This window comes from Calonectris borealis, chromosome Z, assembly GCF_964195595.1.
Source record: "Calonectris borealis chromosome Z, bCalBor7.hap1.2, whole genome shotgun sequence".
NCBI lineage: Eukaryota > Metazoa > Chordata > Aves > Procellariiformes > Procellariidae > Calonectris > Calonectris borealis.
The window spans coordinates 75,504,721-75,519,765 of record NC_134352.1 but is presented as its reverse complement, the minus strand read 5'-3'; the positions used below and the strand labels follow the sequence as shown (position 1 = coordinate 75,519,765).

General features: G+C 60.2%; 1 protein-coding gene across 4 annotated transcripts in view; it reads left to right on the top strand.

Annotated features, from left to right (window-relative positions):
- Positions 1-15,045, top strand: part of TLN1 (talin 1) — a 35,457-nt gene extending 20,412 nt beyond the window's left edge. For all 4 annotated transcript variants that reach the window (XM_075136997.1, XM_075136999.1, XM_075136995.1 and 1 more), the window contains exons 29-57: positions 116-313; positions 647-786; positions 886-979; positions 1,149-1,238; positions 1,415-1,537; positions 1,724-1,867; positions 2,194-2,355; positions 2,444-2,584; positions 2,834-3,015; positions 3,351-3,483; positions 3,606-3,707; positions 3,831-4,001; positions 4,146-4,295; positions 4,418-4,519; positions 4,636-4,755; positions 5,042-5,188; positions 6,114-6,280; positions 6,525-6,708; positions 6,975-7,100; positions 7,406-7,522; positions 7,602-7,787; positions 7,896-8,003; positions 10,946-11,051; positions 11,193-11,317; positions 11,614-11,739; positions 11,882-11,944; positions 12,185-12,367; positions 13,046-13,171; positions 13,797-15,045. In XM_075136997.1, coding sequence (XP_074993098.1) covers positions 116-313; positions 647-786; positions 886-979; positions 1,149-1,238; positions 1,415-1,537; positions 1,724-1,867; positions 2,194-2,355; positions 2,444-2,584; positions 2,834-3,015; positions 3,351-3,483; positions 3,606-3,707; positions 3,831-4,001; positions 4,146-4,295; positions 4,418-4,519; positions 4,636-4,755; positions 5,042-5,188; positions 6,114-6,280; positions 6,525-6,708; positions 6,975-7,100; positions 7,406-7,522; positions 7,602-7,787; positions 7,896-8,003; positions 10,946-11,051; positions 11,193-11,317; positions 11,614-11,739; positions 11,882-11,944; positions 12,185-12,367; positions 13,046-13,171; positions 13,797-13,928 — 3,948 coding nt within the window. In that variant the 3' untranslated portion in view covers positions 13,929-15,045. The remainder of the gene's footprint in view (positions 1-115; positions 314-646; positions 787-885; positions 980-1,148; positions 1,239-1,414; positions 1,538-1,723; positions 1,868-2,193; positions 2,356-2,443; positions 2,585-2,833; positions 3,016-3,350; positions 3,484-3,605; positions 3,708-3,830; positions 4,002-4,145; positions 4,296-4,417; positions 4,520-4,635; positions 4,756-5,041; positions 5,189-6,113; positions 6,281-6,524; positions 6,709-6,974; positions 7,101-7,405; positions 7,523-7,601; positions 7,788-7,895; positions 8,004-10,945; positions 11,052-11,192; positions 11,318-11,613; positions 11,740-11,881; positions 11,945-12,184; positions 12,368-13,045; positions 13,172-13,796) is intronic.

Here is a 15,045-nt window from a genome sequence, read left to right as displayed (position 1 = left end):
AGCCAGTCCGTCCCCACTGGGTTCCTCTGTAGCATGTTCCCAAGCATGTGCCAGACCTTCAACCTCCATCTCCATCCTCCTCACTGCCTCTCCTGACCCCTCTCTCTGCCTCCAGTTCCCCCCCAGCACCAAGAACTTCCAGGAGGCGCAGAGCCAGCTGAACCGGGCGGCCGCGGGGCTCAACCAGTCTGCCAACGAGCTGGTACAGGCATCGCGTGGCACCCCTCAAGACCTGGCCAAGTCCTCTGGCAAATTTGGGCAGGACTTCAATGAGTTCCTGCAGGCGGGAGTGGAGATGGCCAGCCAGTCCCCGGTGAGAGCAAATGCCCGTTGGGGGATCCTGGGTATAGTGAGAGGTTTGGGGTGCCTGGGAAGGCAGCTGATCACAGGCAGGGTGGCCGGGCAGCGGTGGTTAGGGTGGCTGTGGCCAGCGCAGCTGGTGAGATGGGGTCTGGGACTGTGCAAAACCGCAGCAGCAGGGAGAAAGTGGCTTGGGTTTGTTCAGCAAGCGTTGCCGCCATATCCTTGCTGTTGGCGGATGAGTTAGATGAAGGAACCGGCTCAGTTTGAAAACCACTGGAGAAGACCTAGGGCGGGTGTGAAGCTTGGAAACCTGCTGCAGGTAACTCTTCTTGGCTCCTTGCAGAATAAGGAAGACCAGGCACAGGTGGTGTCGAACTTGAAGAGCATCTCCATGTCTTCCAGCAAGCTGCTGCTGGCTGCAAAGGCGCTCTCCGCTGACCCTGCGGCCCCCAACCTCAAGAATCAGCTGGCGGCAGCAGCACGGTAGGAGGAACCGCTCCCTGTGAGCTGTTTGCTGTAGCAATGGATCTGAGTGGCAGAGCTGGTGTTGATCCGTGGGTCTTTCTCCCCCGTCCCCGGCAGGGCCGTGACCGACAGCATTAACCAGCTGATCACCATGTGCACCCAGCAGGCGCCGGGCCAGAAGGAGTGCGACAACGCCCTGCGGGAGCTGGAGGTGAGAAGCCACGTCTTGACGAGGCAGTGGAGGGGCTGAGATGGCTGGGTGGTGAGATGGTGGGGAGGCGGGAGCTGCACCCCGCTGCAAGGGACAGGAGGGAGCAAAGAGGAGGTGCGAGTGGAGGGTGCGGACCCTTCCCTTGGATGTGACAGCTGTGTCCCTACAGACGGTGAAGGAGCTGTTGGAGAACCCCACCCAGACCGTCAATGACATGTCCTACTTCAACTGCCTTGACAGTGTCATGGAGAACTCTAAGGTGAGCCCTGAGCTGGAGGTGGAGGTTTGGGGAAAGATGGAGAGGTTTGGGAAGGATGTGGGGGCAAAGGGAAAGGTGGTTCCTCCCCTGTTGATGAAGCACAGTGAGCTCTGAGCCTGGGAGCACGGTGTGGGAGCGGGAGGTGGTCTCTAACCGACGCGTGGTGTGTCCTGCAGGTGCTGGGCGAGTCCATGGCTGGCATCTCCCAGAATGCCAAGAACAGCAAACTGCCCGAGTTCGGCGACTCCATCAGTGCCGCCTCCAAAGCTCTCTGCGGGCTGACGGAGGCAGCTGCCCAGGTGCGACACGCTCGGTCCCCGCCCTGAGCGTTACCCCCCGTGCATAGTTGCTGTATGCACCCCTCCCCTGCCCCTCCAAGCCTGGCCCCATGGGATGGTGCTGTCAGCCTTCGCCGCAGCCCATGCCTGCTCTGAGCCTCCCCACCGTGTGCAAGCTCTCTCTCACCGCCTCTCTCGTGCTCCTAGGCTGCCTACCTCGTGGGGGTCTCGGACCCCAACAGCCAGGCTGGACAGCAGGGCTTGGTAGACCCCACTCAGTTTGCCAGAGCTAACCAAGCCATCCAGATGGCCTGCCAGAACCTGGTGGACCCTGCCTGCACCCAGTCCCAGGTGAGTGTGAGGTGGGGCACCGTTACGGGCATTTTCTTGCACAAAAGGGAGTGTGAGGCTAGTTGGAAGAGCTGCGTCCCAAGAGTTGGCCAAGATTATGGCTCGTGTCTCATCAAGACGTGTACTGGGAACCAGCTGGCACCTTTGGTGCAACAGTGGCAGTCTAGATGGGGGGCTGTATGGGTGTGCAGGACCTCAGTGTTCCTTCCTGGGTTCCAGGGGGGACCCCTGTAGTCACTGGTGCCCCACATAGGGCTGGTGTGAAGGGAGAGCTGCGGGGATGGGAAGTCATGGTGGATCCTGCCTTATCCTGCTCTTCCCCACAGGTGCTGTCAGCAGCCACCATCGTAGCGAAGCACACCTCAGCCCTGTGCAACACATGCCGCCTGGCCTCCTCCCGCACTGCCAACCCTGTGGCCAAGCGCCAGTTCGTCCAGTCAGCCAAGGAGGTGGCCAACAGCACGGCCAACCTGGTGAAGACCATAAAGGTGCGGTCTCTCTGCCAGGGCACCGTGGTGGGGATGGGATTTGGGGCATGGTGGGGGTTGGATAATTGCTGTGGTCTCTCCACACCAGGCCCTGGATGGCGAGTTCAACGAGGAGAACCGGGAGCGGTGCCGCGCCGCCACTGCCCCTCTCATAGAGGCCGTGGATAACCTGACGGCCTTCGCCTCCAACCCGGAGTTTGCCACCGTTCCTGCCCAGATCAGCCCGGAGGTGGGATGCCACAGGGGCAGGGAGATGTGGCCTGGCTGTCACGGGCTGCTGTAAGGTGGGGAGGAGCTGTGCCTCCTTCTGAGCTTGCGTGGAGTCCCAGTGCAGGGCTGGTGCCTTGGGGGCGTGTGACGGAGAGGTGGCAGCAAGCCTTGGGCTTCGAGGGGCTGCTCCGGGGTGAGGGTCGCCGGAGAGGGAGTAACTTCCCATGCACAGTCCCTTGCCTCACCAGCCCATCGTCTCCCTGTGCAGGGGCGCAGAGCCATGGAGCCCATCGTCTCTTCGGCCAAGACCATGCTGGAGAGCTCTGCTGGCCTCATCCAGACCGCCCGCTCTCTGGCTGTCAACCCCAAGGACCCGCCGCAGTGGTCGGTGCTGGCTGGCCACTCTCGCACTGTCTCAGACTCCATCAAGAAGCTGATCACCAACATGAGGTGAGGAGAGTCCTGCCTGCTTGACTGTGGTTGTGTCCCTGCTGGCAGGTACCCCTGCTCTGAGCGAGCATCCCTGGGCATGTTTTGGCTCATCTTCTCCTTGGCTGCTGCCGGCAGGGGGAAGCAAGGGATGGGATGGAAGATGCCGTCCCTCTTGTCCTGCACAGGAGCTGCTCCTCCAGCCCTGGCATGGGTTGATGGGAATATGTGCTGACATGCCCGGGCTCTATGGCTCTGGGTTGCCCCAAAACCTAGGAGAGGGCACCAGCTGAGGCTTGGGGGAGAAGGGGTGGCATAGCACCTGCCAGCGCTGGGCTGATCCATCTGTCACGCAGGGACAAAGCTCCAGGACAGCGGGAGTGCGACGAGGCCATTGAGGTCCTGAACAGATGCATGCGGGAGGTGGACCAGGCCTCCCTCGCTGCCATCAGCCAGCAGCTGGCCCCCCGAGAAGATATCTCCCAGGAGGTGGGTCGGGGACACGCTGCTGCAAGCTTAACGAGGGCGGGCGTCCTTCCCCCCGGCTCCCAGCTGGACGCGGTGACCCCAGCCCTGCTGCAGCCTCACGCAACGCCCTCTCTTTGCAACAGGCTTTGCACAACCAGATGATCACGGCTGTCCAGGAGATTAGCAACCTGATTGAGCCCGTGGCCAGTGCGGCGCGGGCCGAGGCCTCGCAGCTGGGGCACAAGGTAACACGGGGACGGGGAGCTGCTGACAAGGTGCTCAGTGCGTGTGGAGGAGCTGGCGGCGGGAGGAGAGGCACAACACAGCCGGGGCTGGAAGCTGCTGGTGCTGATGCTGCTCTTCCTTAGGTGTCCCAGATGGCTCAGTACTTTGAGCCGCTCATTATGGCGGCTATCGGCGCTGCCTCCAAAACGCCGAACCACCAGCAGCAGATGAACCTCCTGGACCAGACCAAAACGCTGGCCGAGTCTGCCCTGCAGATGCTGTACACAGCCAAGGAGGCTGGTGGGAACCCCAAGGTGAGCAGGAGGGGCACGTGTCAGTGGTGTGCTCCCCTTCGCGTGTGGGTGCTGCGTGGTGCAGCAGCCGGGGTAGGTGGTGCAGCGTCCCTGTCGAGAGGGGAGCTACTGCCCGCCTTCCCTCACTCTGGCTCATCCTTGCAGCAAGCTGCCCACACCCAGGAGGCTCTGGAGGAGGCCGTGCAGATGATGAAGGAAGCGGTGGAGGACCTGACCACCACCCTGAATGAGGCAGCCAGTGCTGCAGGTGTTGTGGGGGGCATGGTGGACTCCATCACCCAGGCCATCAACCAGGTGAGGGGAGCATGAAAAGGACCTGGCCAGGGCTGGGGGTGGGAGAGAGGAAGAGTTGGGTCAAACCCTACGAGGTCTTTGGGGTGGAGCTGAAACCAGAGTCTCCTGATGGTCTCTTGCAGCTGGATGAGGGGCCGATGGGCGAGCCAGAGGGGACCTTTGTAGACTACCAGACCACGATGGTGAAGACAGCCAAGGCCATCGCAGTGACTGTGCAGGAGATGGTGGGTGCAAGCAAGCCTGTCACTGCAGAAAGCACTGCCTGCCACCCAGGCAGGCGACTGCGCTCCCTGCCTGTCGCAGTGTAGGGCCCCTCCAACTCCTGCTCTTCCATCGGCAGGTCACCAAATCCACCACCAACCCAGACGAACTGGGCATACTGGCCAACCAACTCACCAACGACTATGGGCAGCTGGCGCAAGAGGCCAAGCCAGCTGCGCTCACCGCCGAGAACGAGGAGGTGCGAGCATGGGGAGGAATGCTGGAGCATGCCATGGGGCAGAGCAGGGTCTGGTGGGGCATGAGAGGAGAGGACAGGAACACTTGAACCTCCCATCAAAGCTGGGGGCAGGCAGCATTCACACCTCCCTTGCAACCCAGTGTGGAAACGTGGAGCAAAGCCGTGTTTCCTTTTTCACCTCCTCAGTGGGAGGATTGGGAGAGAGGAGCTGGGTGGGGGTGGCTGGCATTTCCCAGCAGGTATCACAGATGCCTGCTGGCTCTCTCATGCATGCGTTCCCCTCCAGATCGGCTCCCACATCAAGCGCCGGGTGCAAGAGCTGGGTCACGGCTGCGCTGCCCTGGTCACCAAGGCTGGAGCCCTGCAGTGCAGCCCCAGCGATGCCTACACCAAGAAGGAGCTGATAGAGAGTGCGCGCAAGGTTTCCGAGAAGGTGAGCGGCCTGGAGAGAGGGGCCATAGCGTGGCGAGCTGGGAGGGATGCTGGATTGAGCCATGTGCTCTTGGAGCCACCATGCTAGGTTCTGCCCTGGTCCTGTTGGGCTCTGCTGGGTCTCTCAGCCACGCTTGCCCTTCCCAGCTGGTGGGATGGAGAATGGATCCTCCTCTCCAGGCACCGTAACAACAGCTGATGCTGTGATGGGCGAGTATGATGTCCAGATGCTGCCTGCCGATGGGCAGATGATGGCCTGCCAGATCTACACACTGGTGGCAGCCCAGGGCTCTCCGAATCAGCTCTTGCAGTGGTGGGCATAGCGTTTGCTGTGTCTCCAGCCAGGCCTGCAGCTCATGCTGGGTGATCGATCTCCCATTCATCTTTTGCTGGTGTGGTGGAAAGTGTCCTGTCTGTCAGTCAATCTAAGGAACATACTTCTGAATAACAGATGAAAACATGGCTAAAAATCTCCAGTCGATGAGGCAGCAATAGAGCAGCAAGGCTTGTAAGCAAGAGTACAAAAGCAGAACACTTGTTCATAGTGCCTGGCACGCTCAGGACCTCCTGCAGGTGCTTCCTTTCCAAGATTACTTTCCATCAGGAAACTTGTTCTCCTATGAGTGCTTGCCCAAGTACAGAAATTGAGTTTAGCAGCTAAAGAAGAAATGAGCTGCGATGTCCTGATGCCCATCATGCAAACCTTATTCATTGGAAACTAGCAGAGTTCAATATCTCCTGGACTCCCAAACACGATAGGTACAGGGTAAAAATAAATAAACAGAAGCTAAGAAGGGGTGTCCGGACCACACGATTCCCAATTCTCCTTCTTGGTGTGAAGCGACTCCATCCTGGGAGGTGTCAGAGGATGGTGGGGGTTGCCTGAACCTGCTCTGCTCCCCGGTCACCCTACTCGTACCCCGCAGGTGTCTCACGTGCTGGCAGCCCTGCAGGCTGGGAACCGCGGGACACAAGCCTGCATCACAGCAGCCAGCGCCGTCTCTGGCATCATCGCTGACCTCGACACCACCATCATGTTTGCCACGGCAGGAACCCTCAACCGGGAGAACTCGGAGACCTTCGCTGACCACAGGTACCCAGGCACCTCGTCCAGCCTCTGCACAGCCAGAGGCGGGGGGGCAGACTGTGTCCCGTGGTCTCCTGTCTTTCTGAGCTGTGGACCAGCTCCAGGGAGAGCTGCAAGTTCAAGTCATGCTGATTCTGTTTCCCCTCCAGCTTGTATGTACAGAAGGCATGGTCCACAGTCTCTCTATGCCCCAAGGACCATGTGTGCTTGTAGAGGACTGTGTCCTCTCTAACTCCCTTCTTCTCCCCAGGGAGGGCATCTTGAAGACAGCCAAGGCGCTGGTGGAGGACACCAAGGTGCTGGTGCAGAACGCCACGGCCAGCCAGGAGAAGCTAGCCCAGGCTGCCCAGTCCTCAGTGTCCACCATCACCCGTCTGGCAGAGGTGGTGAAACTGGGTGCCGCCAGCCTGGGATCTGAAGACCCAGAGACTCAGGTGGGTTGGGAGGTGTGGGGTGAACGGAGGCTGCTCCTAGCTTGCTTGAAGGGACTGAGGGTTGAAGGTGGTGTGTGGTGGTCTTGGGCTGGACTCCGTGTGTCATGGAGAGGGCTGGCTGGGCTTTGGCTTGTGCTGACTGCTGTATACTGTATACATGTATACTGTGTGTCCTGGGGTGCCCAAATTTCCCATTGCTGGGCCACACCAGCCCCAGCCTGAGGGTGACTGTAGCCATGCCGTTGTCCTGGTTTTGCTCTCCCCAGGTAGTCCTGATCAATGCTGTGAAGGATGTGGCCAAGGCACTTGGGGACCTGATCGGTGCCACCAAGGCAGCTGCTGGCAAAGCTGGGGATGACCCTGCTGTCTACCAGCTGAAGAACTCTGCCAAGGTCTGAGCTGGGTGTGGTGGGAAGGAGGGGATGGGGTAAGGGGGGCTGGAGGAAGAGCAGGGGGGCTTCTCTGCCTGTCTGGGGGCAGGAGGGCAACTGGGGGGCAGTCAGGGCAAGGTGGGGGAGGAAGGGGCACAGAAAAGGTGAATATGCAGAGGAGGCATTGGTGGGAGAACAAGATGAGGTGTTGTGAGGAGAGTATGGGGACAGGGCCGATTTGGACCAAACCACAGGGGAGGGACAGGTGCCAGCGGCAGCCCAGAGCTTGTGTGGGGCTTCACCCGGCTCTCTTCTCCCTTCCACAGGTGATGGTGACGAATGTCACTTCCTTGCTGAAGACAGTGAAGGCCGTTGAGGACGAGGCCACGAAGGGGACGCGGGCACTGGAGGCCACAATAGAGCACATACGCCAAGAGCTGGCAGTGAGTACCGCCGCGGTGCTGCGGCTGCCGTCCCGCTCGCCGGCTGCCCCGTGCCTCACCGCCACCTCTCGCCTCGCAGGTCTTCTCCTCCCCTGTGCCTCCCGCCAAGGTCTCCACCCCGGAGGACTTCATCCGTATGACAAAAGGCATCACGATGGCCACAGCCAAAGCGGTGGCGGCTGGCAACTCATGTCGGCAGGAGGATGTCATCGCCACGGCCAACCTGAGCCGCCGTGCCATCGCGGATATGCTGCGTGCCTGCAAGGTGGGATGGACAGGGGACATGGGTCTAGGACGGGTTTGTGGGTGGCTGTGGGTGCCAGCAGGGATGATGCTGGATGTGAATTGGGGCTGCCCTGTCTCCGGGTTTCAGGAAGCCGCCTACCACCCAGAGGTGAGCGGGGATGTGCGGCAGCGCGCGCTGCGCTTTGGCAAGGAGTGTGCCGATGGCTACCTGGAGCTGCTGGAGCATGTGCTGGTGGTGAGTGTCCCTGCCCCGGTTCCCAGGGTGGGCAGAGGCTGCCCATGGATGCCAGGGTGCTCCCCAAATCCCCAAGGTCCTCTGGGCTCTGCACCTCCTCCCGCTGAGGTCTTTGCACAGCCCCCTTCACTGCCTGTGCCAGCACAGCACGTGGCCGAGCCCCTACCCTGGAAGCAGATGTCAGAGAGATGAACAGACTTTGAAGAAAGGTATTTGACTAACAACAGACAGAGATTAACTGGCCATAAACAGATGGAGGCTGGAAATTTGACAACACGGAGCAAAATTCTGAAGCAGCTTCCAGTAAAAGTGGTGGGAGTAAGAGACTTCAGGCAGTGTGAAAATAGAGCTTGTTTCCACAGTGGAGTGGGAGATGGGCAGTGCCCACGATAGATGTGATGACTGCAGGCACCAGGTGCACCCTTTTTATCCGGTCTTCCTCTATCTGAGTCCTCCCAAGGACTTAAGCTGGCTGCTTTAATTAGCTGTCCTGCAAGATAAGCGTAGTTTACAAGAAGCAAATTAAGACCATAGAGCGGTAGAAAGGATCCAGTGAGGTCCTTCCAGCGGTTTGCATTCTTGGCGAGATCATGGAGGTGGAGTCAAGGGCACTGGGGGGATGCGGAGCTGCAGGAGCCCTTGAACTGGGGTCAGGACAAATATTGAGGGCGAGTCAGCTCTACGGCAAGGTTTCACCAGGCTGGTTAGAAGGGCTTGGTGAGAGTCTGCCGTTCAGGTTCACCAGATACAAGGCGGTGGAGCCGGACTGTGGTTTCCTGCAGGAAAATCCCCTTTAGGCAGAGTGTAACCAGCACTGGCAGCACAAAGAGGAGGTGGGCAGGAATCAATGGCTAGAAATTGAAGCTGGGCAGAGGGGAAGTCAAAGGGTGGTTTTATCTGAAGGAGGTAAACACTGGGGTGCAGTTCCAAGGGGAGCAGTGAGTTTTCTATCCTCTGCATCTAGATCAAATGTCTGTCTGGAAGATGCTTTAGCCACACGTAAGTCATGGCAGCCAAGGCTGGAGTGCTGAGGAGAAATTCTCTGGCTGACCTGTTGTTAACAGATGATTGGGCTAATGACTTAGTGTGGCAGTGCCCGAGGCCAGCCTACATGCAGGAACAGGCTATTCCACTGTATTTTGGGTGTAAACGTCCAGCTGCCGTGCGATGCCTCTTGAATATCATACATTAATACACCCCATGAAATGTTCACTGGAGGTGCGTCTTAGTAAGCTCATAGCCTCCAGGGTGCCTTTAGCTCCAGACAGAGACCATTTAGCAGTTTTAAACATGTCAGAGCAGATAGCAGTCTGGATGCTCTTAGGAGGGCAAACCAGCCGTCGCTGAGTGCCAGCAGCTCGGGGACTCTGATCCACGTGCAGCTCCAGTGGCTTTGCTGGGATGGCCCCACATGAGCCCAGGGTAAAGCTACAACCCCCCCAGCCTCTGCAGCACTCTGGTTTGCAAAGGCAGGAACAAAGCTCATGGGTCCGATTTATCAGTGGGCAGCAGGTTCCTGGAAAGCCGTGAGCAGGAAGGGTGTAGGGGAATGGGAGGGGAGATGGTGGGTGCGATGCTGCCTCGCTCCCCGGCAGCACCACGTCCATTGCTGTATGCTGGGTCCCCATGGGAACCAGTGCTTTGCATGGAGCGTGAACAAGCGTGGTTAGCGTTTGAGAAAGAGCGTTATTTGACTCAGGATGGAAAACATGGCTCCCAGCAGAGGAGTGGGAAAGCCTGCATACTTCACTGGGGAGGGGAAGGAATTTGAACCTCCATGGGGACTTGGTATTTGGTAACAGTAGGTCTCTCCCTCCAGAAGCAGAGAGATCTGGTGGCTGAAAACTGCAGTGAAGCAATTCAGGGTGGAGAGAAATAGGTGTAAAGAAGGGTGAGGAGGAGAGCGGCTCCATGGCTGCTCTGGGTGTAGGTGGCTCCTCCTAGAGCTGTGAGGCTGAAGTACGAGCTAATGATCGCAGCACAGCTTCCCACCTGGGTCCTCTGCTTCTTCATTCCCACCTCTGCTTTTGGCTGCCCTTCACCTCCCACTGGAGAGCACCCACCTGCACCTACCTCCCACCCCTGCCCTCACCGTGCCCCCCATCCCCAGCACCCGCGTGTCCCGGACAGGGCATTCACTGCTTTCTTCTCTCTCTTCTCCCTCCCTCCCTGTCAGCCGGTGAGTAAGGCGACGTTGGGGTGCCTGCTGGTGTCTAACCTCAGCATGAGCCTTGCTCACGGCGTGTCTGCGTGCCCAGCCCAGTGCTGGGGTGGCACTTGCGTGTGTCTACAGGGACCCCGGGGTCCGAGTGTGCGCGTAGTTACTCACACCCGCTCTAGCTGATGGGCAGCTGCCGCATGTGCGGTGCAAGTTGGGCCAGTGGTGAGCTCTGCTTGTGCGTACAGACCCTGCGTGTGTGCACATGTGTGTGCTGTGGTGTGTGCATGTGTCCCCCCTGACCCCGGCGAGGGACCCTCACAGCTCTGCCTGCCACCTTGTCCCAGCGGGGCCAGCCCTCCTGGGCTGGGATGTGGCTCCAGGGTCCCCCCCTTTGCCCAGCTTGTGTTTGCAGACAAATCTCCAAAATGGGGACGGTGAGGGCAAAATGTTTCTGGAGCTTGAAATGCTTGGCAGGACGGGGGGCAGGGGGGAGAAATCCTGGAGGGGATAGTTGCTGAGTGCAGGAAGGCTTGCACTGAGGGTCTTGTGTCTGCAAGGTGTCCCAGAAGCTGTGGATGCAGAAGGGCTAAGGGGAAGCTCACCCCACCCTCGGGCAGGAGGAGACCAGCCAGGGTCACTCGAGAAAGCATTATAGATACACCTGATGTGTACATGTGTGGGGGAGCTGGGGGATCCCACCCTCCTTCCCTGGGCAGCGCACCCCCAACAGACCCATGAGATCCCCCTTTTCCAGGTGCTTACATCTGCTCCTTCCCCGCAGATCCTGCAGAAGCCAACTCACGAGCTGAAGCAGCAGCTGGCAGGCTACTCCAAGCGCGTGGCCAGCTCCGTCACTGAGCTCATCCAGGCAGCCGAGGCCATGAAAGGTAAGGAAAGGTCCTGCTCAAAGGGGCAGGACCGAGGGCTGCGATTAGGGTGGAGGGCTCAGCAGCTGATGGAGAAGGTAGGGCGACTCAGAAATGAGGCCTCAAGCAGGTTTAACCTGCCTCGCTTCCCTTTTTTTCTAGGGACGGAGTGGGTTGACCCAGAAGACCCCACCGTCATCGCTGAGAATGAGCTGCTGGGGGCAGCGGCTGCCATTGAGGCTGCAGCCAAGAAGCTGGAGCAGCTGAAACCAAGAGCCAAGCCCAAGGTAGTGGTGCTGAGCCTTGGCTGACCCCCGTGCTCAGCCTGGGGTGGACTGGGGCTCTCCTGCCTGTGCTTCAGCCAGGTGTGAAGCCCCATCCAACAGCGGTCCCTCTTCCTGCGCTCCGGCTGCCTCCCACATCCCCAGCTGGACCTTCCTCAGGCAGCCCACGCCCTCTTGCACCCCACAGCCCTTAATCCAGCTTCATGTGTGCCCCCTCAGCCCCCTGCAGCCATCATCCTGCTCTGCCCCATCTGTCCCCACGTCCCTGCCTGGGACTCATACCCCGCTTTTGCCCGCAGCAAGCAGACGAGAGCCTGAACTTCGAGGAGCAGATCCTGGAAGCTGCCAAATCCATTGCTGCAGCCACGAGTGCCCTGGTGAAGGCAGCCTCAGCGGCCCAGCGAGAATTAGTGGCGCAAGGAAAGGTAAGGCTGGAAGAGGGAACAAAATAAGAAAATGTAGGGCCATGGGGGGTTCTCCCTTCTCCCAGGGCTGCTTGTAGCCTTCATGCCCCGTGCAAGGGGTGCACAGGGCAGTGAGCCTCACTCCTCTTCTCCTTCCTCACAGGTGGGCGCCATCCCCGCCAACGCAGTGGATGATGGACAGTGGTCCCAGGGACTCATTTCAGCCGTGAGTATCAAGGTCATGCTCAGGGGATGGGAGGGATCCTCCTCTTGGCTCCTGCTGCAAAGATGAGGATGCTCTGCCCTTGCATTTCTCCTTGGTGGAAGAAGCAGCCATGCTTCTTGCTCCCTCTCCCACCAGCTGAGACAATGCGCGGAAGCTGGTTGTTTCCATCCCATGCCCCACAACCTCCTTGGGCCGGTCAGGAGGCTCCCCTACCCCCGCTGACGGCCCCTCTCGCCGCAGGCACGCATGGTGGCTGCTGCCACCAACAACCTGTGCGAAGCAGCCAATGCAGCGGTGCAGGGCCATGCCAGTGAAGAGAAGCTCATCTCGTCCGCCAAGCAGGTGGCTGCCTCCACGGCACAGCTCCTGGTGGCCTGCAAGGTGAAGGCTGACCACGACTCGGAGGCCATGAAGCGGCTCCAGGTGAGTCCCAGGCTGCACCTCCAGCCCCAGCTGCCTCCTTCCAGCTGCTCGAGGGGTGGGTGGGAGTGGGGTGAGGGCATGTGGGTGCTCCCCAGGACTCACGCTCCCTGCCTGCCTGCCATCAGTGGGGAGCTCATTGGAGCACAGGCTCCAGATTGCTTGGACTTCACTGCTAGCTGCATGCCAGGCGTGTGAGTGATGCTGAGCCCAGCAGCATTCAGGGATGATGAACTGGCACAGGAATGCCTGAAATGCGTGCACTGCATCACTGGCATTCGAGAGGTTAATGTTTGGGGGGGGCATGTTTTGTAGCACCCTTAATCCTCAGAGGCCATGGCACACAAGAGGTTAATGCCCATACGTTGGGGGGTTAACACAGGGTCCCAGCGCCAGTCCCTCGGGACCAAGAGCTGGGGAGGGTCAGCAGGGCTGCCCCCCAGTCCCTGCCCCACCAGGACTCAGAGCCCGGCTGGGAGCAGCAGCGCCTGAAATGGTCATGAGTGGCTGACAAGGCAGCGAGCCATGTAAAGGAATCCCTGCCTGCAGCTCCCAGCACGCCTGGTTGCTTCTCCTGCCTGCCAGCCTGGCCTGGCGCAGGGGTTCCTTCACCCCCCCCAGGCAGCAGTCGTGCCCTGGGGCTGGGACTTACGCTGCTGATCCCCCCCTTCCCTGCTGCAGGCCGCCGGCAACGCGGTGAAGAGAGCGTCGGACAATCTAGTGAAGGCAGCGCAGAAGGCAGCTGCCTTCCAGGACCACGACGAGACGGTGGTGGTGAAGGAGAAGATGGTTGGGGGCATTGCACAGGTGAGGAGCGGGGCCGCTCTGATGGGGCAGGGGTGGCTCTGGCTGCCACCACAACCTGTGTGTGGCTGTCTCAGGAGCATGTCCTACCACCCACCGGCATGGGGGCTCTCCAGAGAGCCTCACAAAAATGCTGCAGGTGCACCCATCCCACCCAGCACCAGTTAAACACTGTGGCTTCACCCTTGTCCTGCCACGTGTAGCAGCGGGCACGGCCGGTGATGGTGCACGCTCCCAGGAGAGTAACGCCCTGGCTTCTTGGTGCAGTGCCTGACATGACACGTGTCCATGACACGTATGAAGGGCAGAGCCTTGGGAAAGGGGTGAGAGCTGCCTGGAATGGGGTGCCACAGGTCCCAGTGCTGCCTCCTGGCTTGCAGCTGAGATCAGGGCACGTGGGGCTGAGCCCCGGGAGCTGTGCTGCTCCCCATTATCTCCAGGAGACTGGCGTCCCGCTGCAGGGACAACAGCCGTTGTGCCCGGGGCCACACCAGCCCAGGGAGGCTGTGGCTGTGATGCGGGGGGAAGCAGCGCTGGAGAGTCCAGCTCTGGCCTCGGCATTGCCACGGTGGAGGCTCCAGCCATCCCTGTCGGAGACAGCCGTGACCCCCGGGCTCTCTCCCGGCAGATCATCGCTGCCCAGGAGGAGATGCTGCGCAAGGAGCGGGAGCTGGAAGAGGCGCGGAAGAAGCTGGCCATGATCCGGCAGCAGCAGTACAAGTTCCTGCCCTCGGAGCTGCGGGACGAGGAGCAGAACTGAGCCCCGCGCCCTCCCGCCGCTCACCGCACAGACTGCCGCCCGCCCGCCCGCTCCTATTTAAGAAGACCTGCCTCGAGTGACGGGCTGCCTGGGCTAGACCAGAGCTCTGCCCGCACCCAGAGCGCCGGGACTAACCCAGCCGCCGCTCCAAGCCGGTGCCACACCAGCAGCTCCGCTTCGCCGCCCAGCCCACCTTCCCACGCACACCCAGGGCACGGCCAGAGCGCCCGGAGGGACCCGGCTGGCGTGGGAACCGGGGCTGCACCGGCTCAGGGCTCACCTACCAGCCCCGGGGTGCGGGGCCGGAGAGCTCTCCACTGTAGGGGATATTTCTGTGTGCCTTTGTCGTTCCCACTTGTGCTCCTTTCTTCTCTCTCCTCCGCGCTGGATGGGGAGAGGTGGGCGGCTTGCCCTCTCCTGTGCGATGGGGTGCAGGGAGCAGCATGATCCCTCGCTGAGCTCTCGCACGGAGCCGCCTTTCACCTCCAGTGCCTTACTGCTGGCTGAATCTTCCTCCTCCTCCTTTTCCTCTTCTTCTTCCTCCGCAGCTTCCCTGGGAGGTACTGAGCCCCGCCCCCCATGAGCATCATCTTCAGCCTGGGCCCCTCTGGGGAGCATCAGGGCTGGAAGCCACAGTGCCTCCGCTCAGATTGGGAGGGATGTGATGGGTTCACCCCCGGAGCTGCTCTTTGCCTTCCTGCGGGGCTTCCCCCCGCCCGTGGCCCCAGCCAGCTCTGCCCTCCTCCTCCTTCCCAAGTGCCTGCATCGTTTTCCAAGATCTGCAGTATTTTTGTAACTTTTCCATTTCTCTAGTATTGAGCCTGCAGCTTCCAAGTTCATTTATTCCCCCCCACCCCAGCTCCTGCCTTGCCCACTAACCCCCAGCTCTCGCCAGGGTCCCGCAGCCCAGCATCCCACCCCTCCTCGGCTCCGGGACCCCCATCACTCCCCCTTTGCACTCGCTGAAGCTTCTCTCACTATTTTGATACTTTAAGCATCCCATATTAAACATGGAAGGAAACCAGCTCCCCCTGAGGCTCTGGGGTGGGGTGGGGAATGCCGATGTCTCCTTGGAAAGACGTGTTCATCAATAAAATCTGGTTTTCCTGCTTTGTCA